The sequence below is a fragment of the Taudactylus pleione genome, unplaced genomic scaffold (assembly GCF_031769625.1).
Source record: "Taudactylus pleione unplaced genomic scaffold, aTauple2 ptg000189l, whole genome shotgun sequence".
Classification (NCBI taxonomy): domain Eukaryota; kingdom Metazoa; phylum Chordata; class Amphibia; order Anura; family Myobatrachidae; genus Taudactylus; species Taudactylus pleione.
In genome coordinates, this window is record NW_028284591.1 from 2,794,015 (window position 1) to 2,818,130 (window position 24,116).

The 24,116-nt window shown below is 43.2% G+C and overlaps 1 protein-coding gene across 2 annotated transcripts in view; it reads left to right on the top strand.

Annotated features, from left to right (window-relative positions):
* Positions 1–20,779, top strand: part of ONECUT2 (one cut homeobox 2) — a 59,107-nt gene extending 38,328 nt beyond the window's left edge. Inside the window, exons 2-3 of one of the 2 annotated variants that reach the window (XM_088476525.1) lie at positions 13,664–13,693; positions 20,493–20,779. In XM_088476525.1, the coding sequence (XP_088332651.1) occupies positions 13,664–13,693; positions 20,493–20,779 (317 nt within the window). The remainder of the gene's footprint in view (positions 1–13,663; positions 13,694–20,492) is intronic. The other variant, XM_088476526.1, reaches the window with a different exon arrangement.
* The last annotated feature ends 3,337 nt before the right edge of the window (positions 20,780–24,116 follow it).

Genomic DNA, 24,116 nt, shown 5'->3' on the forward strand with positions numbered 1-24,116 from the left:
GCACAAGCGTGTTGGGAGCAGGGAGCAAACAGCACTCAATGAGCCTAGATAGAGAGGATCAGAGACACCGGTGGGAGAAATGGAGACAGGGGAACAATGCGCACTGGTGGCAGGGAGAGAGGTAGGAGAAGAGAATGAAGAAAGATCACTCTGCCCGGGAGGGCTTACAGTCTAAAGGCCAGTACACAATGGCGTGGTACAAACTTGCTGATGGTGTCAGCGACAATATCGCCCGTCGGGCCTGCATGCAGGAGCGTGCATCCTCAGTGACATTTAGGGTACACACTAGACGATGTGCCCGACAATGTACCTGGCATAAGAGTGAATCCATCTAAAAGGTGTTATTTTGCACTTTGGCAAAACCATGTGGCACAGCAGGGGGGGAGGGGGTGCATCCTACAGTTCAATTCAAGGTTCTCACACTCACTTACAAAGCCATCACCAATTTCTCCCCCATTTACATCTCTGATCTCCTTTCTCCTCACTCTTCTGTTCGCCCTCTTCGTTCTCTTAATACACGCCGCCTCTCATGCCAATTGATTATTTCTTCCCACTCCCGCGCTGCTCCCTACCTTTGGAATTCCCTCCCTCTCCCCATCAGACTCTGCACCTCTCTACAATCATTCAAATGAGCTCTTAAGACCCACTACTTCATTAAAGCCTTCCAGCTCTCATCCTAACTTGCTGCTATATCTTCCTTCCTCCCCGCCTACCCCATCTGTGTCACTCCTGTCTGTCTGCCCCTCCCTTAAAGAATGTAAGCTCTTTCGAGCAGGGCCCTCTACCCTCTTGTGCTTCTCCCTACTGTAATTTAATTTGTCTCTTACTCCTAACTAAGGCAACTAACACTCGGCTGCTTATGTGGGTGTAAAGGTCGCTAATATAGCAATGTTTATTATCCATGTCCGTGTCCTGCTTTGTATTGTACTGTAAGTCACTGGTTATGTACTTTGTAAGGCGCTGCGGAACACTTGTGGCGCCATATAAATAAATGATAATAATAATAATACAGTAGCTCAACTCTAGATCACAGTGTTGATATAAAGGTGCCCAGTATTTGTCCACTACATGCCTACTGTGCAAAGTTATCATTTTCCCTGCATGCATAATAAAATAAAATGTTTTCGCCCTCCCTGCACACTTTGGGATTGATTCAGAAGAGTATGCTGTTGCCGCCGTGGCTGCTTACTATTGAGGACCTGCGGCAGTGATACTGTGCAAATGTTATTTTCCTCCTTTCCCTCCTGAGACGCCCATTTTCAGTGCCCTTACGCGTTACAACACAGCCGGTATCTCTGAACACCATCAGCACACCACCGCATGTATCATTGTTTTTTTTTTATAAAGTAAAGCGAGGTACATACTATAAGATTATATCTGTCCAATCTGGATGGTTGGAACAAGAATCTGGCAATTATTCTCAGTTATTTATTTATTATCAGTTACTTATATAGCACCACCTTTATATTATCTTGCAGGGCCGGCTCTAGGGGTGTTCGACCAGTGCGGTCGAACAGGGGCGCCACCCATAGAGGGCGCACCCCTCCCCAACATCCCAATTTCAGCGGGACAGTAGTGTCCCGCTGTTCCACCCATGGGCTGAAGTGGCCCGCGGGTGGTAAAATCGGGAGGTTGGGGACCCCCTGCGGTGGTGCCGGACCTCGGAGTCTGAATTGATGCTGCGTGCATGCGTGCGGCATTCATTCAGTGACGGGAGAGGGGCTGGGGGAAGCCCAGCTAGTGAGGCTCCCCCACGCCTGACATTATTTGGAGGCGTGCCATGCGGGCACGCCTCCAAATAATGTCACGCAGGGGGCATGGCCTATGGTAATTAGGTCATGCCCCCATTTTCGGCCGCACACGGCTTCGCCGCACAAGATGTTCAGGCGCACTTTAGAGAGCCGGCACAGGGTGTTCAGACCCCTTGAGCTGGCCCTGTACCCTTGCACTTTACATATGTAATGTAAGGGAGCAAATTCCAATGGTCCATTTGCTCCAAAACACTAGAAAACATCAAAAATTATCATTCAGACAAATTGGATATTTTTCCCAATTTTCTGGTGTTTGGGAGCAAATGGTCGATTGTCATTTGCTCCCATACATTGTTCCAACCAGCCAGATTGGACAGATAATCTTATGGTGTGCACCTATCTTAAGTAATGCCACTTTATTAAGCCAGATCATATTGCATCAAACCGCAAAAAATGGAAACCGGTTGGACAGATTTTGCGAGTCGTGTAATTGATACTTATGGCTATGTTTTACGCTTATCTGCTGGGCCGCGACGTTGGCGCTGTGTGTCAGCTTCCCCCTCTCATTTTCCGTGATGTCCGTTCAATAATGTAAATAGTTTTCATGCTTTATTACACCCCATAAGAATGGCGTAGCTCAATAACCTGATGGCTTCCATGCGTTAGATACCCCACGAGCCACTTCTTCTGTCTGCCGGCAGAATTTTGCTCTAATTGAGCAATCAGATTAGTTTAATTACTCCTCAGTTTTACACAATGGTGGCTATCTAATTGTAATTCCTTTGCTGGAATCAATTCAATTAAACCTATTTTTTTTTGTGTTTGAGGCAGATCTGTTTTCAGATACGGGAGACTTATTCCTTCCTTGGTCTGGAGAGTGTACTGATGCACACAAAAAAAGCCACGTTGGAAATAAAAGAATCTGATCTGCTCAGATTTAACTGAAGTCCAGCATTTAGGGCTCTATTTATTAACATTATATTTAGTAAAATAAAGTGAAAGGGGTGCTTTCACACCCTTTTCACATTATTTTAGCTTCACATAAATCTACTAAAGGGCAATTGGAGTAGAATTCGTAAAATTCTACTCCATACCCTAATTATCACTTATATTTAGTAATCAGATTGCATTTCCCATTATTGTATTGGGAAATGTGATCAGGACAAAGTTACTAAAAATAAATCGTGAAAAAATACCGGGGAAAGCCCTGTGATAATAACGGCACCTGGAGGTGGCATTATCCAGGGTCTCCCCCGGTTCCCGTACTCCTGCTCCGCTCTAACAGGCAGAGCAGAGCCGGGAGCCAGCCCCAGTGATCAGCTGTGTGGTCTAAACTGACCACACGCTGATACAGTGTAAAAAAAAAGAAAACAAATTAGTAAAAAGAAAAACTTCCCTGAGTCCAGGGTCCGGAGATCGGTGCCCCGGTGATGTCCTCCCTCCGGTCAGCTGGTCTCCCATCCTGCACTGGGGCTCGGTCGTCACCTGACCGGGTCCCAATGCAGGATGGGATGTCAGCTGACCAGAGCCACAGAGGACATCACCGGAGCACCGAACACTGGAGGTAAGTGTAATTAATGGAAGGGGGGTCGCGATTGTGGGGGCGGGGCTTAGCAGCAGGGTGGCTTAGTGGCGGCTGGACGGCGCATGCTCTGGCACTTGTTACGGTAGTTTTTGCAAAAATACCGTAATAAGGCTGCGGAGGGGATTCGCAAGTTCTGTCCATGCAAGGGATTTTTAGTAAATCCCTGTGATACTGCCTTTTGCGAATTCAGTCGGTAATATCACACTACAATCTGCATTCAAAATGCGGATTGTAGTAAATAGAGCCCTTAGACACCTGTTTTATTAACCTTTGTGCTGTGTGTGTGTGCGTATTGTTTATACAGAAATGTTATCTGGTTGTAATAACAATAATAATAATATTAATACTAGTTTTGTACCTACTTGTATATTTAATGATCATGGATATAATGGATGGATAAAGTCAAGACAAATAGCACAGTGCACTTTACAAGCATAATATATATAAACATGACTAAAAGTAAAAAAAAAAAAGTAGGATTATTTAAAACGTAGTTGAAAGAATTAACAAACCAAAAAAAGCCACGGCCATAGGGAACTAAATAAACTATAACAGGAAGCTAATAAAATGGGGCTATTCATTATCCCTTAATTTTGTTGAAATTAAAATGGGGCCATTGACGCACACTTGACTACTTTTGAAAGAGCATTTCAGGGAGATGGTGATAGCAACACCTATGTGCGCGGCGGTAAAGTGGGCGTGTACTGCTACATCTGAGAGGCGTGTCATACATGTGGTGGGCGTGTACTGCTACATCTGAGAGGCGTGTTACATAATTGATTTCCGAAAAAATGTAAATGAGCCCCAAAGTAGTTAGTAAGATCTATTTGTTGATTAAAACACACTGAAAATGCATGTAGCCATAGGGATAATTGTGCCTTATAACTAATGCACGGAAATTATACTAATCATCCCATTAAAAGTATATGGGCTCTATTTATTAACATTATTTTTACTAAAATAAAATGAAAAAGGGTGTTTTCACACCCTTTTCACATTATTTTAGTTTCGCCTGTAGTTATTACAGGGCAATTGGAGTAGAATTAGTAAAATTCTACTCCAACCCCTAGTATCACTTATTTTTAGTAAAGCAGATCGCATTTCCCATAATTGTAATGGGAAATGTGATCCGACCAGAGTTACTAAAAATAAATTGTAAAAAAATACCGGGGGAAGCCCTGTGATAATAACGCCACCTGGAGGTGGCGTTATCCAGGGTCTCCCCCGGTTACCAGGCTCCCACTCTGCTCTAACGGGGAGAGCAGAGCCGGGAGCCGGTACCAGTAATCAGCTATGTGGTCTAAACAGACCGCAAGGTGATTGCTGTAAAAAAAGGAAAAAAAAATTGAACCATTTTTTTTTTACTTACCTGAATCCAGGGACCGGTGATCGGGCCTCCGATGATGGCTCCTCTCCAGTCAGCTGGTCTCCCATAGTGCACTGCGGCCCGGTCATCAGGTGATCGGGTCCCAGTGCAGTATGGGAGATCACCTGATCGGGAAGCCCGGAGAAGATCACCGGAGGCCAGGAGGATGCAGGTAAGTGTGATGAAGGGAGGGTGGGGGGTCGCGGAGGGGGGGTCACGGGGGTCCGCGATTGAGGGGGGGCGGGGCTTAGCATTGGTAGGGGTAGCAGCGACGGTGGGTCGGCGCATGCGCAGGCTCTTAGTCGCTGTATTTTTTCCGAAAATACCGCGACTAGAGTGCAGATGGGATCCGCAGGGACAGAGCTTTATCACAAGCTCTGTCCCTGCAAGGGATTTATAGTAAATCTCTGTGATATTGCCTGAATTCGTAATGCAAATTCACTCGGTAATATCACAGTACAATCCGCATTCAATATGCGGATTGTAGTAAATAGAGCCCTATATCTCTTTTTTTTTTTAAATGACAGCTTCATAATCGGGGTAAGTTGCAATCAGGGAGATTACTAGCCTCTTCAGATTGCTGCTATTTCAGGGAGCCTGACAATCAGGGGGAGTTGGCAAGTGTGCATTTACGAAGGCAATGCAGGTGATTTCACGGATATCTCCTGCTTACCTTTTGGTCCTGATCTGGCCCGCCGCCCCTCTACAATAGTTCGGGGACCTAAATTCATCAAGCTTAGAAAATACAACATTTTCAGAACTTGACTGCAGGAACTGACACCATCTTCAGGTAGTAGTTCCTTAGCCCCTGCTCCTTTCTATGGGATAGACAGAGGTCAAGGTCAGGATAGAGAGAGGTCATTAACATTTGTCTAGTACTTTCTAGAAGATAATAGCTAGAATCTGATTGGTTGCTATGGGCAACATCTCCACTTCTAAAAACCCGCACTTTAGTAAATAAACCCAATAATATCACATATCAAACCATGTACACCAAAAGATAATGTAGTGATATATGGTGACATTCAGGCTCGTCAGTATGATAGTTATATCTGATAACCAGGTCTGATATGCTCTCCTTATGACACATTACATACAGCCGGCATCCGATTCCTGTTTTCTGTAAAATGTATAATACAGTTTCTGGTTTAATTAGCTAAAAGCAGCAATGAGGCTTTTGGCGATAATCATTTTGGTACGGTAAGCCTTGTGTATTTTCCTTAGAGGTTGTTTTAGAATGCGCAACATTAAAGTCCATATGCTGTACATTAATGACAATATATCATCAGGACGTCATTATGACAATTCGCCCCATACTCCCTCATGTTATCCACACCCACCTTGTTGTACTGTTTGGCAAATATCTACTCAGCATTCTTTACAAGCAAGGCAGGCCTGCTTTGTTAAGTGCATAATAAATTAATTTGCCTTTCTAGAGGGAACACAATGTTTCTTGGCACTGCATCATGAAAAATACTACAGAAGCCACGTACCTCCCCTCCCCAAAAAAATGTTTCCTGCTGTAAAGAGAGTGCCTATGGCCCTAAATGATAATTTGGGGACATACTGCATTGTTGTTTAGTGTAACCCATCCTCCCCACTCCTCCTCCAACAGCTGAAGCTCCTCCCCTATCATTAGGATGCTATCTTATTTGCATATGGTCCAAATGCTGAGGCTGCAGTCATTTCAGCTGCTGAGACATCGCTGGTATTGCACTTGTGTATGAAATGAATCCACCAATGCACGATATGATTTACCGGCAGACGGGATGCCGGCGGTCAGAAGACCGACATCGGCATTCCGATGTTGAAAATCCCAACGGGGCCGGTAAGTAGCTTAACCCTCCCCCTCTCCCTCCCTAACCCTCCCCGGGCGGTACCGAACCCTTTCCTCCCCCCGGTGGTGCCTAACCCTAACCCCCCTCCCTGCAGGCTAACCCAATCCATGGCAGGTCCCTAAACCTAACCCGCCCATCCCCGGCCTAATTCTAACCATAACCCGCATACTTACCTTCGGGATACTGGCGGTCGGGATGCCGATGCCGGTATCTTGATCCCTTCGGCATTCTGACGGGCGTTGGGATTCCGGCGTCGGTATCCGCACATCCAGCATCCCGTCTGCTGGCATCTTGACTGGACCCCCGTATTTAATATTTATAATGGGTCCAGGGGCGGGCCCGCACAGCACACCCTGCACCCATAAAACTTACCTTTCCGGAGTCCCACGTCGGCTCCGGTGTCTGCGCCTTTAAAAAAATGGCTGGAAAATGTCCGCTGCAGTTATTTTCCCATCGTTTGCGCATGCGCAGTACAGGGAAAATGGCCACTGCGGCCATTTTCCCAGTGACTTGCGCTATAGACTCTGGGCACACTCTAGTGCCCAGAGTCTATAAGTGCGGCGCTGGCCGCGTAACGCTCAGTGCGCAGTCGGTCGCCGGACGGAGAGGAGGGGGCCCCTGACAGAGACTGCACACGGCCCCCTCCTCTCTAGAAATGCCCCTGCCTTATTCTTCTGTTTTTCAGCATTTGGGAGCAAATGACCGATTGTCAGTTGCTCCCATACATTGCTGGATTTTCGTTTCAACCTGCCCCTTGTTGCTGAAGCTCGTGCTGTCCCAAGGACGATCAATGTAATTTGGGGCATATTACAAAAGGAACAAAGGATGGATTTATGGCTATACATTGCACGTATAAAGGAGACGATCCGATCAATACAGTGCAACTGACTGAGCGATGGCCTCGATACGCTGCACGATATAGGGTCACGATCTTAACTTCAGACGATAAAATATGTTTGATAATTAAATCAAACTATCTTGAACATTTTTCTGACATTTTCAAGCATTGAACGCTTATCAGTCATGTACATACACTGGAGCTGATTCAGCCCCGCTCGCTAGGATGCGAACGCTCGTAGCTGACCGATAGTTGTGATCTGCACATGCGTACGCATCGCAATGTGCGTGTGCAAACCACTGCAGAAGATCAGAATGCGTTCGCTCGTTGCGCATAGACATCCCAGCAGAGTGAGTGACAGGAGAGGCCATTTGTGGGTGGTGACAGGGGCGGATCACTAGAAACGGGGGAGTGGAGGTGCGAACGCAGGCGTGCCTGAGCGTTGCAACGCCGTTTCAGAGGCGTGCATAATTAAAAGGCAGCGTCATAGTACACATCACTTGGTGGGATTTCACACTGAAGTGATCGCAGTGCTTGCGGCAGGGTATAGTCAACCTCAAGCGCTGCGATCGCATCCGATGGTGCTCGATGTACCAATGTTTCATGCACTTCCAGGAGATGTGCTCAGGTGGGCGTGCTAATGCCTTGCTGTACGATCGCCTGCCTTGCTGGGCGTGCGCTGGATTTGCATACGCAGACCACGAGCGGGTCTGAATGAGCCCCACTGAGCGATAATCACGGAGTCCTGGCACACATCGGCCGGATGATCTGAACGATAATCATTCAGTGCATGGCCGTATTAAGAGTGTAAGAGGGCCTGGAAGTTCAGCTGCGCTCTCCACAAGAGCTTTACACGACTGTAACTAAGTCAATTAAGACATCTCGTTTTATGCGGCATTACACAGATGCTTGCCTGGTACTACATAAATACAATGCATGCGCCCTAGCCATCCCTTACAACGTGTTTATTTGCATCCTCAGTAAAATATCTCTCGTTACATAATGGTTTAGTACACAGTGGACTACTTAACCTTATTTATATTGATCTAAATTGCTCTCAGTTGTGCATACTTAATTCAGAGAGGTAATCACATTGATTTTAAGGCCCAGTTTTACAGATCATACCAACATACAAATCCGCATGGCTTCCCTAACTGAATTATATAGGAAGAATGAACACAACCGTAAGTCTCGGCATCACTGGACACTGTACATTGCATTTGTATTACAGCCCAGCTTCCTTCTCGGATGTGCGGAATACTGCTGAGTGAGCGCTCTCCCAGTCACGTGTTTTCTTGTACACACGCTAAGCACACTGCTATCTTATCCCTCACATGAAAACCAAGGAAGCTGCTCTTTCAGTCTATGAATACACAAGACGCTTTGATTAATTACCCATTCCGGTAACAAAGCTTAAATGCTTCTCTGCAAATTCCCCTAGATTTGCAGCTTTCACAGTTCACCTGCAGAGCAGCACATTGTCCAGGGAGCTTGCTATCAGGCTGGCGGCATCCGTGTAACGGGAATCTTTCTGGGATACGTGTTTCCGTTTATCTACAGTATGTTTAACCATATCACCAAGTTATGTTACACATGCAAAACGGCTGACCTGTTTACTGACAGCAGCATATTAACAGAATAGGGTAAGGATCCTAACCTTAACCACTAACCCTCCTCCAACTGACCTTTCCTGCAGCCTAACCCTGCCCCCCCGACCTAACCCTAAAACCTGTCCCCCACCCCCACAGCCTAACACCCGCCCCCCATGCAGCAAAAAAAAAGTATAGAAGTCGTGTGTAATAATGGGTTCCTCTCACCAAATTTGAGGACCTACATCAGGATGCACTACCTCCAAAAAAGTAGACACAACAAAGAATTGGACCGGACTCTCAGCTTGGTTTACCATGTGGCAACACAAGTCCCAATGCCTGCAATGGGGACCCAGTACTGCCTTTCCGGCTTCGGTGAAGCCCTCCAGGCACTGCCAGTTCCCCACCGGGTTAAAGTGCCATGCACATGCGCAAGTGGACCGTCATGCATGTCGAAATGCTGGCAGCGTTAAGGTGAGCGGAGGACCCTGCCGACGAGGAGGACTTTGCTGGACCACGCCGAAGGAGTAAGTATTGATAAGTGATAGTGGCATTTTTGTTTGTATTACTGTAATACTAAATGAAATATGCCGCTGGTATAAAGCTGCCTTGATAAATGGGGACCTCAGTCAGCTGCGGAGCCCATGGATGTTAAATTGTTGAGAGTAGGCATCAAATCCTGCTACGTCGTTAGAAGGGTCAGAATGGCCTTCACCTGGCTTAATTTAAGGACAGGTCAAGTCAATCCAGTATAAGGGCCTTCAAAAAGGTATTAATGTATCATCAAGTTTTGTGCGTGCCACATAGACTATTTAGTTTTTGTTTTTTTTATAATTGTGCATTTTGTAACGCGTGTGGAAATGTTTAATGTTGAGGTCTGTACTCTGCAGGGGTCATGTCACCTTAATTTCACTTAAAAACTACAAAAATAATAAGATAAATAAATAAACACATGAACTTGCCACCTTTCATGCAAGTAATGCTGGGAACACACTGGCCGATATATTGGGCGATCAATTGATCAGCCAATATATTTGCTGCCCGTTGGCCAGTGTGTACAGCCGATATGTCTGTGAACCGCGTCGTTCACCGACATATCGCTTTGGCTGTGCTGCACAGCCGATGGACAGATATGTCTGCAGACATATCTGTCCATCGGCAAGTGTGCACGGGCGGCCTGCAGACCGCCCGTACGCACACAGCGACAGCTGCAGGGAAGAGGACGGCCCCTCCCCCCACCCGCCTCCCTGTCAGCGGAACACGCGGCTGCCAGATAGATGATGGCCGTTCAGCGTGTATGAACGACCATCATCTGCAGATATATCTTTCAGGTGTGTACCCACCATAAGAGTAACCGCTCCACAATTGAGATATTACTAATTCAATTTCTGCCTTTGCCTGGGAGGCGAATAGATCCCCAGACTTTGCAATACCAACATTTTTACACCTGATCAAGCTTCTTAAAATACCAGTTAAACCAGTGGTCGCCAACATAAATTGGGGTGTGAGCTACTTTAGAAAAATTAAACCTCCTGATGAGCTACTAACATTGTAGAAAACAAAAAAAATCTGGCTAATAACCGAACAATTGAAGGTCATTTAATGAAAATGAAAAAAAAATAAAAAATGTTTCAAAATGTTGAAAACAGCAATGCATTTAGTTATTACAGTGATATTATTGTAGTTTGTAAATAAAATTTAATAAATTTAAGCACAGGCACATTTCACTGTTAATTACCGGCTCCAAGGAGGTACGTGCAGTAGAGGAGCAAAAGATATAGGGCCTGATTCAGAGCCGGACGCAATTTGCGGACGGTCGTTCAGGAAAAGGGGGTGGCTATTCAAATGAACCGTTCGCTCTTTGCGGTCTGTTCACGCCTCTATGTCTGAACGTGCGAACAAAACTTGCGGTCGTTCTTTGGATAACTACGCCCCCTGGCCGCTCGCATCCTACATCATGTCCGCTATTTATTAGATTAATCGAGTACATCGACCAGCGTATGAACTGCTCGCTATTCTTGTGGTTGGTTTTTGCTACCACAATCTTGCGAGCAGTTCTGACTATAAAACAACCAAGTGACGTGGTCAATGACGCTGCTGTATTAATTATGCACACCCATAAAACGCCCGTTTTGACCTTTAAGCACGCCTGCGTTCGGATCTCCACTCCCCGTTTACAAGCACCTTCCCCTGTTACCACCCACATACGCCTCCTCCTGTCACTCATATTAGCAGGCATTCGCTATTTAGCGAACAAACGTTTTTCGGCCGCACTGACTGGTTCGCGCATGCATATTATGATCCGTACGCATGCGCAGTTGGCCAAACTTCGCTCGGAACGAACGAGCGGCCGCTTACGAGCGGCTCTGAATCAGGCCCATAGGCAGGGCTGTGTCTGATTTTCCGGCAGGGCTGGGCAGGAGTCACTCGCTCCGCCATAACGTAGACGCCGTGGGTGGAACCACGGGGAAGCACGTCAGGTGATTGCTGTAGAGGCTGTGGCAATCACATGATGTGCTTCCCTGTGGCTCCATCCCTGGCGTCGATGGCACGGGGGAGCACGGTAGTGTGACTACCCATTATACCAGCTGCTTTTGTGATAGCGCGTCCCAATAGATTTTTTAGCTACCAAAATTAAGCACCGCGAGCTACCGGTTGGAGACCACTGAGTTAAACTAACTACTATTTTATTATTATTATTATTATTATTATTATTATTATTATTGGCAATATAATTAAATCAGTTTTAATTACTTAATAAACGTCTTAGGCAAGCACCTTAAAGTGACATAATCAATGCTCAGGAACCCTTTTCCTTAAGTGGCCGGGGCCCCGGAAAGCATTTGCAGAGCCCTGGAATGCTTTTTGCATACGCACCATGAGTTAGAATGCTGATGCAGTCACTTTACATTTAGCCATGAAAGGATTAAGCTTTCACAACATTTTAAACAGATGTAATAAAAAAGACCTTTCCATACTTGAGAGCATTTGCACCACAATAGAGCGTACAGCAAGTATAGTGATTTATTAATAGTAATTACCATCTACTAACTAGCTCTTCCTGGAAACAGCGCAGTCACTGACGACAGTCCATATATATTTGAAAGACAGCATGGAGCAGTATCCCTACCCACGCTCTGCCCTTTAACTGTTCCCTCTAAGCTATAGATCACCTATCACCCACTCCATGAGCTCTTTGCATAAATGCATATAAAATACTAGGATACATTACCCTCATAGACACTATCAACGTTGGGATTAATGAAGGATTCCGTTTCGCACGGATGCTCAGTCTTCCTAAATTTCCGTGCTTTGTAACTAAATATTTATTGTTTATTGTATTGAACATGAAATGCCAAAAGAGTCGTAATTAAAGTCTGTGGACTGTACTGCTCCAAACTCCGCCAAGCAGTAGTAGCGACCAGGAGAATAACTAGGTATTTGAAGGCCCCATAGGAAAAGTCTGTAAGGGCCCCTATGTACCACCAAATGGTCAAAAATGTATATGGCACATCTAACTTTTTTAAGATAAATGGACCCCCTTCAGCTCTGGGCCCCACAGCATCTGCACCCCATGCATCTATGGTAGTTACGCCCAATGGTAGCGACGCGTTTAGCAGCTGCACTTTCTTAGGAGCAAAGTGTCTGTTGGAAACCACGTCTCTGCCTCTGTGTCTTGTTTTTGTATACTTTGACCATTAAAGACAAAAACACATCCTCCCAATCATATTTACTATTCCATGAAAGTTCTAAAGGTTATAGTGGCCATACTCTTAAACTTCGTGCTTCGTTTTTATTTCATTTTGTTTTGCTGGTACGTCATTTATATGTACATATCCTAAATATTGAAATGCCAGCTCAAGAAAGGATGGATCATATATATTTATTATATGTAGTACTATATATATCAGTAACAAGAATTGAATGCCCAGACTATCCTAAGAGCATCCACCTACAACTGCATATACATTTGGACCTGATGCTGAGTTGAACGCAAGTCGGTTGTAATTGCTCCGGAGTTCTGTGCGAGGAAATAAATCTCATACATTGGCTCATATGCAACTTGTGGTGCGCCCTCCGCCTGTTCGTACGCTTGGTATGATACTCGTCATTATAATCTTACAGCAGCCTATACTTCGTGCTAACACACAGCTGGAAACAGGCATATTACTCTTACATCATAACACCCACTGTGAGCTGAGTATTGCCTTAGTGACCGTTACAACCCAGCTCCGCCCCTTCAGTCGCAAGCTAAGATGCGTCTGAAATGCGTACCATTGTGCAGCCCCCATAGCGGCAAAGGTCACCGACACCGCGCCGACCCCTGACTTAGGCCTCCTCTGTGATGGCGCTTGCTGGGTTCTTCACTTAGACACTTTGCAAACAAATGGCAGCCATTACGCCGATGGTCTCAGGGCAGCTGCGATTTGGAAGTGGCCCTTTAAAAAAAGTAGTTTTTAGATTAATAATAATATATAGTGGGATTATCTATGCTGGTGTCAGTGAATTGCTCCTGTTTGGTCTTTCGTTTGACAATCCTATTATTGGTGTATATCCTGTGAAGGTGGGCGGGGGGTATGTATATAAAATAAGCTGTCCAAAATTTTAAATGTAATATATTTAAGAAAAGATTGATACAAGTTTTAATTCTATATTTTTTTTTCTTTTCATATTTACACTTGATGTTACTGCACAGCTCCCGAGTTCTCCAGTATCTTGAAATCCTGTAAGTGACTGTTCTTATAATACCAGGCTATTTCATTTGGGGACATGTATTGGGGAGGGGGGATATGACTGGCAGTTGCATTATAGTGTTTAAAACTAGACCCACTTGTATGTAGTTTATAGCAGTTCTTCATATTAGTAAGGTTTTATAAAGGTGCTGTTGTTATATTTTCTTATTGTTTTATGAAAGTCACCTATGTGTTATAGGAGCTGGTTCTGGGTTGAGAGCAAAGCAAAAAAGAGAACGTAACTGTGCACCTTCTGCAAAACCGTGCTGCGCTGCAGGTGGGGCCGATGTAAAATGCGCAGAGAGAGGGCCTTAATCAGCAGCGGACGCAATGACGATTTTTATGCAGTTCTGGGGTGATTATTTACCATTGCACATTAGTGTAAGTCGCACTGCGCCCACGTCGCGATTGCATTGCGATTATGCACGCACAGAGGATCCATTCGCAAAGTGAGTGTCATGTGGTCAGCGTTTGGGGTTGGTTAAGTGAATGCAGGCGTACCTGACCTTTTCATGGGCGTGCATAAATTATCCATAGCGATTGCAGCATGAGACCTCCCTGCACGTGAGGAGAGTGTTTGCGGCTGGTCAGACTTGCAGTACACGCTGCGTGACTGCTTGCTGTGCACCGATACCGGTGTTTTTGCAGGAGTGCGTCATTGGATGGATATGAGAAGGCAGCGGCGGGCGTCTTTATGGCGGCTGTGCTTTGGCAAACATTAGCATATTTTAACAAATGCAATTCGTAAGCGATTGAAGTTGCGATTGCATTTGCGTCTGCTGCTGAATCTCAGGCCCAGAGTTAGACGTGTAAGGGGCGTGTCCTAACCCAATGTAAATTGCAGTGTACAAATAAAGCCATAGCCATTGCATATGTGGGCTACATGCAGCAGCAGCCAGTATTTACCCTGTATGAAAATAAATGTATTTGCACCCCTTGTATTGCAACATGGTGGTTACAGATACAAAGTTATGTGCTTTTTTTTGCCTTGCTCCCACTTCAGAATTAGGGCCTGATTCAGAGCCTGACACAATTAGCGCTCGCTCGTCCAGAAAATAGGGGTGGCTATTCAAATCAACCGTTCGCTCTTTGCGGTCTGTTCACGCCTCTAGGTCTGAACGAGCGAACAAAACTTGCGGTCGTTTTTTGAAAAAATACGGCCCCTGGCCGCTCGCATCCTACGTCATGTCCGCTATTTATTAGATTAATCGAGTACATCGACCAGCGTATGAACTGCTCGCTATTCTTGTGGTTGGTTTTTGCTACCACAATCTTGCGAGCAGTTCTGACTATAAAACAACCAAGTGACGTGGTCAATGATGCTGCTGTATTAATTATGCACACCCATAAAACGCCCGTTTTGACCTTTAAGCACGCCTGCGTTCGGATCTCCACTCCCCGTTTTCAAGCACCTTCCCCTGTTACCACCCACATACGTATCATTCTGTCACTCAAAATAGCAGGCATTTGCTATTTAGCGAACAAAGGATTTTCGGCCGCACTGACTGGTTCGCGCATGCGTATTACGATCCATACGCATGCGCAGTTGGGCAAACTTCGCTCGGAGCGAACGAGCGGCCGCTTACGAGCGGCTCTGAATCAGGCCCTTAGTCCCATAGTCTTTCAACTTTTCTTTTTGCTATCTTAGGTTTGTCTATGTTTGTCAACCACTCCGAGTCCTAATCAAACATGGATGTATAGGAAACAGGGATGTTCCATTGTGGGAATACTTGTGACATGGGCCCGTCTCTTGATGCAGAATTATTCAGCATTTCTGTAGTAGGGATGGCCATCGACTGTCAATTGTTAACTATCATCAATGGTTAACTACCGAAGATCGATAGCCTTGCCATCGATGGTGGATATCCAGTGGTTCTTCACCATCGATGGCACAGAGACCCGCAATGTTTTTTTTTTTTCGCTGACACCGGGACACGGAGCAGAGCTATGCCCCCCCAATGCGGCCCGTCCCCAACTCTGATTGGGCTGCTGCCCAGTGAGTAAAAGAGCAGAGATGACCAACGATGGGTGAAACCATCGATGGTTCCCGTTGATGATTTATACTATCGAAGTTAACCACCAATGGTACCATTCATGGTTAACCCACTAATGGCCATCTCAAATCTGTATCAGTGGAAGTTATTGGACAGCTATGAGCTTGAATGCAAATGAGATGCTCGTCGGCACCAGAGCAGAGGCGTATTTAGAATGGTTGCAGGGTGTACGTCGCACGCAGGCCCCTGCGTCAAAAACCAATTGAGAATTCTATTAAAATATATTTTTTTTATTTTTGAAAATATTTTTCATCTATTTTAAAACTTTATTTTTAAACTTTTATACATCTGGTCTTTTCCAAAAAGTGGAACTGAAAATCCAATTCCTGGCTTTTAGTTTCCCTGCGCACACATAAACCAGCTAGCAGCGACACACCAGCGCTTGTCTCTGTTGACTGTGACTGTCCGGCACCATTTTACCAAAACAGCTGATGGAGCATATTCAGGGAAAGTAGAATATGTGTAATGTTCCCCATACTTGCGACTTCACTGACCTTATATGGAGGTTGCTTCAATAACTTTACTAAACCCTGTGTCGAGCGTCCACATAACGCCTGCTCTTATGGAATAGCGTGGTCAAGTCTTAGGCTGGGTATAGCTGTTATATTTTGTTTGCAGTTTTCTTCCGTCATGACGTGTAAGTGCCTGTGTACACGCGTGTGCTAGTGTGTGTGTGCTTGTTGTTTCTTTTGTTATAAATGATAATACAAAAATGTTAATAAAATCTAATAAAAAAAAAAAAAAGAAAACTAAAAAAAATGGTAGACAGACATATTAAATGGTGCTGATGTACGTAACCTGTATCTTGGTCCGCAGGGACATCTGAAAAACAAAAAACAAAACGACGGGACAAGTGCACAACAGCTGGATGTTTTTTCAGCTCACAAACTCGATGTCTCTACTTGCAACTATTATACTTTTTCCTCTCTAAAGGGGCCAATGTATCAAGCCCTTTCTTACTTCAATCATGCGGAAACGGCAGTTTCCGTCTGATTTTAAGTATCGGGGCTATGTATCAATAGCCTGGTGCAGGAGTCATCACAGATATCTCCTGCAAAATGCTAACCAGCTCTGCAGACCCGCAGTCCTAATTATGATCAATGCGGACTGTAATCTGACCCTATGCACCGTGCTCCAAAAATGGTAGCTTTTCTGAGTTTGTATGCGTTTTGTGCCTATAGAGGCTCTCTCGCAGGAGAAGGATCTTGTGATCCCTCTCCCACCCCCTCCACCCCCCACAGTAATAAAATTACACTGCCGCGCATGCTCATTGCTATAGTTACTCTATTGTGACAGCAATAGCCAAGATATACACCAGGACATCCTTTAGTCACAGGCTGAGCTAATATTACCGGCAATGACATCATGATCATACATATAGTAGGGCCTAAACTTATGTAAAAGTCTCTGATAAACGCGTCGAAACAGACTGAAAAATAAATAAACCCCATAGGCCCATAGCAATTGGCCACAGCTGTAGACCTTTGCCTGTAGCCTATCACTGTACTGCTGCCATTTGTAAGTATAAGTAATGATGAAAGTTTCTAGCGAGTCCCAGACTATGGCAGCAAAACCAGTTACCGTTTTTATTGTGTAGCGCTTAAGGACACAAGCGAGCCCATTAATTATTAGATAGCTTTGGTCTATATATATTTATGCTTTATATAACATATATTTCTAGGAGAAGAGATCCGCTAAGAGCCTTAAAGAGCATTTGTAAGCAAGTACGGAGATGAGCCTGAGAGCTCTGCCTTTCCTGTATAATAGCTGGATTACTGCGATTCCAGTTAAAATGAAATGTGTGTCTGGGCTCGTAGACTCAGCATGGGAGAGGAAACCGGATTCCAGCGCACAATATTTCTTGTGTGCTTTTACCTTTTCTTGAAAATAGTGCATCATGAAGCTGTATTTTGACGGTTTTATAATTTAGAATGCAGGACCAGTGTAGGACTTTGCAAGCCTATGGGGTCTATTCATTATTACTTATAAAAAAAAGCAGGTGAAAATTAACATTTAAAGTTTTCAGGCCAATCATTAAAAAGGTAAAAGCTGGAGACATGACAGATATCTCCTGCTTACCTCTCACTTTCGATGTGGCACTAGTATGGAGACAGTAATTCATCAAGCTCCGAATATACAATAGTTACGTTTGCTTCTGCACTTAGTGCTCACCTTTTCGGAACCTTCTGCCCCTGATCGGTTCCTTCCGCCAGATGCCGGAACTTTGTGCGTCTGCGTGAACTCTACTTCACGCAGGCGCACTAGCACTGCCAAGTCAGACCCGGCAGTGCTAAGTTTCACTACTTCGAAAGGAGCATTGAAGCCGCTTTGGTGAAAGCTGATTTTCGGATCAGCTGTGTCCGCTCTGGAGCAATGATGTACTGCTCCGGCGCTCGCCGCGAGTTAGTATGTGAATTATCGGTGGACCGCTCAGCCCCCGATAACGTGATGTATAGACCCGTAATGCTAAATATTTTCACAGGGCCCTAATAGTATTTGGGTCTCCCCATGATGAGTGACATTTTTAGCTTATGATTTATCTTACTGCCTCCAAACCGCCATTGACAAACAATATTATCATACCACAAAATAATCAGCAAGATGCAAATTCCGGGGTATATTTACTAAAGTGCGGGTGTTTAAAAGTGTAGATATTGCCCATAGCAACCAATGAGATTGTACTTATTTATCTAGCAGTTTTAGAAGATAAAAGCTAGAATCTGATTGGTTGCTATGGGCAACATCTCCACTTCTAAAAACTCTCACTTTAGTATATATACCCTCTATATGCCCTGTTTACAGGAGCTGCATTGGGGGATCATGTAAGTGTCACTTAACTATGAAAAGAGGTTGGGGCAAATTGCGGGACTCTTCTTTAATTAAAATCACTTAATATCAATTTATGAGAAGGAATAAAAAAATATTGCTATATCCGTTTCTGACAAAGGCATTATTACAAAATGTTACTGTGTTATTTACGTTTTATAAGTATGTGTAATATTATTATTATTATTTATTACCAGTTATTTATATAGCTCACACATATTCCGCAGCACTTTACATTACCCCTCATAGACAATAGGTGGCGCCATATAGAGTTTGGCATGCATTTTTGGTCACTGACTACAGTTCTATGAAAACAGAATACACCACCTCCTTGAAGGTGTGAAAAGGTATTACATCAGTTTTGAATATGCAATGACGTCTCGAGAAGGTGCTAATCCTTTATTTGAGATACCGATATTCAGACTAATTTTGCTATTGTATTTTTTTGCACTGAATCTATGTTTTGGTCAAAAAGAAAGTCTACAATTATTTACATATTATTATAAAGCAAGAGGCCAATAAGATAACACCTATATTAGAAAAACATGCATTAGTAAAATGTTTAGTATAATAAGCAAATCTAGTAATTATGTATGATAAGGAAAATTGCACCAATTTCTTTCAAATATCAAGATATTAAAAGGTACTTCAGGCAATGTGGCATTTCAGGATAAAGGGTAGATTTAATGGCCACAAGCTTGCATTTGGGGTTATACGTGATGTGCATGTGCTTCCGGGTATTACAGTAGGTAAAACACCGCTTATAGGGGGTGATTCCGTAGTGGATGGAATTGCAAAGCTGCACGCAAGTACCTTTGCAATTCCATCCTTGCAGATATGCAAAAGCAGCTTTTGTGCATTTGTGATGCCAGCACTGCGACCGAGGTCACAGACGGGGATAACCATCGCGGCCATTGGTCATTATGGTGGATGATGCCGGCCAGTTAAGAAAGCTTACTCAGGCTGACTGGCTTGCGAGGCTAGGAAACTGTGTCTGTGGTCACAGATCCTGGCTTTGCCATTCCCGGAAAACGGGGCCGACACGCACCCATTTCCGGGAACGCCGGTCGTCCCCACACCGACCCTTAAATGCCTCTGCCAGTTAATCAGGCAGAGCCATACATGCCTACCAATCGGGCAACCCCCCGCACCCCCGGAATCGTAGGCACTTCCTAGTGAAGTGGGCAGAATAAGGACAATATTCTTGCGGACCGGCAGGTCCGCGAGTAGGGGACGTGATGTAATGACGCAATTCTATGAGAATCGCGTCATTTTGGCCCCGCCTCTTATTTAAATATGCGCAGTTCGTGGCAAATTGCAGAGAGGGGCGGGGCTTAATGATGCGCCATCTGACCCTGCTCCCAACACCTCCCACCTGCTTCTCCTCCCTGGGCTTCTCCTGGGGAGGAAAACTCCAATGTCGGCAAGTGCCATATGGGAGCCTGGATGCAGAACGGGTCCTGCGCACGCTCAGACTCCCGATAATTGGGAATCTGCATTCAACTTTACACGTACGTGCATTGCTGAATCAGGCCCTTAGAACACAAGCAACAATCAGCAATATTTTACTACTCTGATATCCTGCAGAATGTGATCATACCAGATTCTGATGGAACCTCATGGCTAATTGAATAGTACCTCTATGTTTTGCTGTAAGGGATGCATTATTCCATATATTTGTTTTATATGCTGAAACTGACTATTCCCTGTCTGGTGCACTAAACTCGCAGAGAAATCAGTACTTGTTGAAACCCAAATCTTGCAAAATATTCCTTATTTTTCTTATACCGACCAGATCATGACTGTGGTGCATTCCTAATTGTCTTGCACTTTTGTTTGTTTTACCTGCCACATAACTGGAAGATTACAGCAATACTAATACCTTGCTTTCTGTCTTCTGTCTTTATCAAAGCATGTAAACGCAAAGAGCAAGAACCGAACAAAGACCGAAACAACAGCCAGAAGAAATCCCGCCTTGTTTTCACAGACCTCCAACGCAGAACGCTTTTTGCCATCTTCAAAGAAAATAAACGCCCGTCCAAAGAAATGCAAATTACCATATCCCAGCAGCTGGGCTTGGAACTAACCACAGTCAGTAACTTCTTCATGAACGCCAGGAGGCGGAGCCTAGAAAAATGGCAGGACGATTTAAGTACAGGGGGAAGTTCATCAAACTCCAGCACTTGTACCAAAGCATGATGGGAAAGGCTTTTAAGTGGGGCACAACTCTACTGTAACCAAAAAAAAAAAGAGAGAAGAAAGGATATATATAAATATATTTTTTTGTTGCTGTTGACGGGGCCATTCACTGGTGACAATCTGTGTACTGTATTTCTCCATAATGTTCAGCAGTGCACAAGTGGAATAAAGTTCACATGGGATTGCACCCCTCATCTGCCTTTTGATGCCATGTTGGAGGAGAGGACATTTCAGGCAGGTCACCAAACCAATTATATTCACTCAACCGGTCAACACCTGGAAGACCCAACATAACACTAAGGTCATCATCAATGCGCTTCACGTCACACGACTACAGTATTGGTTTAACACGTAAACCAGCAAAACACATCACAGAGTTGCTTTCACCTCCGTCCATAGCACAAGAAAGGTTGCATTCTTAATCCATAAGACACCACACGGTCCATACTTGAGCACAATGACAAAGCTGCAAGAATCCAATGATGTTTTTTATTTTATATTTGTGCTTTATTTTTATTTTTTTTTAATATAGAGCTATTTTACAGTCTTTATATTTTGCATGAATGCTCAATTACCACACAAAGTACCCTTTTACAAAGTACAGTATTAAGCACAAATGGACATCAATTTTATATCTGTTCCAAAGATAGCGCCATGCCATGATTTATTTATTAACTAACTTCATTGTCGTAAACAATGATATAGATTTTTCATGCCTTTTTTTTATACATAAAACAGGTACTCAGGAGACCATTTCAACCGCACGTAAATGACCTGCCATATATTTTTACTTATGCCAAGTCTAACACAATGTAGAAATTTACATATATATATTTATTTATTCATCTACGAAAGGTAGAAGCATAAATACATGTATAATGTATATATAGTTTTTATTTTTCTCATATGACATGCTCACCATATTGTGCCGGGTCTGTGAAGACTTGACAGCAAAGTCATTCTTTCGTAATTTATCCATATCCAATCTGGTAAAACATACAGCACACCAAAGAACCAAACACTATTACTAACCAAAGAAAAGTAAAACTAAAAAAGTTTTACAGCCTATACATACTGTTTATTACTTCAGATACAACCCTCCTTTTAATGTTATTTTTCGTACATTTATTTTCTGGAGATAAAAAAATATGAAATATATATATCTATATATATATATATATATATATATATATATATATATATATATATATAGATATATATGTGTGTTTTTGAACATCCCACCCTGGAGGATCAACATTCTACAAGACGAAACCAAAAATATCATTCATTTTCCTATGCCGCTCTACCAGTGGATGGCCCCTTCCTTGAACACTCAAGTCTGTGTTCCAAAGCAAAAGCCAAAGGCTATAATAATCCTTTAAATACACTTGAGACTTTTTTTTTTATGTACTACTTAATTGAAACCAAAGAAACTTTTTTTCTGCACCTACTTCTTCTGCAACAAACTGTTCCATGGGTAGAAAAGAAGCACGTCAGGAAAAAAAACTATTGACACACTGTGTTCGGACAGACATTTTACGCATCTTAGGAAGCAGATCTATAGGATTTGGGACTGGCAAGGGTTGAAACGAAATGCGACCGAAAAAACCTACAGTATGTGCTCGCTGCTTCGTTTGACAACTTACTTAGTTCTCTTAAAGTTGAAGATTGTCTTTAATTTGTGCCTATGCAGTTTATTCAAAGAACAAGGGATTGACCGACCTGAACCTCAGTAGCTGCAATACCAAAGATAAGGAGTTCTCACAATTATTTTTTTAGTTTGTTTTGTTTTATTTTCAGTTCTGTTCTTACATGGTTAAATCACTCGGGTACCACCATTGATCTGTGTTAGCAGTACTTCTGTCTCCTTGAACAAAGAAAAAAATGGTCCTGTTTCACTGTATATGGTTTATATCCCCACTTGGGAATACTACACAATAGGGGACCTCATACATTAGGTCTAAAATGTTGGGATAGGTCATTGAAGATGATGCTCTGTGGCTATGCAAAATTAGATGTGTTGCTGAAACATAAAGTTGGCCAATATTTTTTTATCTGAATCAAAATCCATGGCAGACAGCCTATCAATTCTCTTGGGTCTAGTGATGTCACAGGAGTGCAGTGTTTGTGCTTCAGTGATATCAGTAGTTCCTAGCCATTGGGTAAACCACATTAGTGGGAAAATAGTTTTAGAACATGGCGTGTTAAAGGTAATTAAAGCACCAGTAAACCTGCTTTTTTAATTATACATTGCTTCAAACACTGACCCAAACCAAATTTTTTTTTTAAATTAAATTTTAGCATCTATAAATTTTAAAGATAACATTTCATGGGCAAAATTTATGTTGCAAGAAAAAAATATTTCATTCTGTTGAACTTCTTGGTTACAGACTGCCCATGAAAATAGCTAATATCTTGCTTTCATTCTTATTGGTGATTATTTACTTATGGCTCAAACTCCCCTTTTCACAGACTATTAAACTTTCTTCAAAATGTGGTAATTATAAATTGGCAATAATTTTGTTACTTCATTACATGCCATTTAAAGAGCTGAGCAATAAAAAAAAAAACGTTTTTTTTTTTGTATCGCAAATTTTCACATCAAAATTTATTTTTCATTAAATTATTTTCTTATTTGTGCTTCCATAATGTATAAGTAAAAAGACATCTTTGTAATTAAAAAATTACATATTGAGGTTCCCCTTCTAGGACTGTGCATGACATAATGTTCGGTGCTAAAGATGAAAAAATTCAAAAAGACTCTGAATAAACCATATTCCCATGGAATATGATATTTTCGTTCTAAAGTAGTTTACTAATCATATTTTTCACTATATAAATTTGTGTGTGGCATCTTCCCCAAAGATCTTCCATACGTTGGCGCATGGGATTTTCTAATGCTTTACAAATTAAATTTCTAAAAGCGATCTAAAGCATTGTCTTGCATTGCCACAGAGCACACTTCATGGGCATGGGCAACAATTCAACCAATACTTAAACTCAAGCATGACTGAGGCTGAGAGGCCTGTCAATATTTAGAGAGTGTATGCGTGACATGTACTATCCCAACATGTAGTATCCTAGCATCTTATGCAAGGCTTGGCAGTTTATGTCATGGGCACAAGCAAGATGAGTTCAACTTTCAAGAAACCTTGGATATTATTTAATCATCCATGAAAGAACAAAAGGAATTGTGTTTATTTACTACGGTTGAATAGCTTTATTTAAATCTCTCTTGACGAAAGCTAAATCCAAAGACCTGTCAATAACTAAACCAGCAGAAAGAAATGCTTGAACCTGCTTATGTTAAAGAGATCTACAGTACTTTCAATAATAG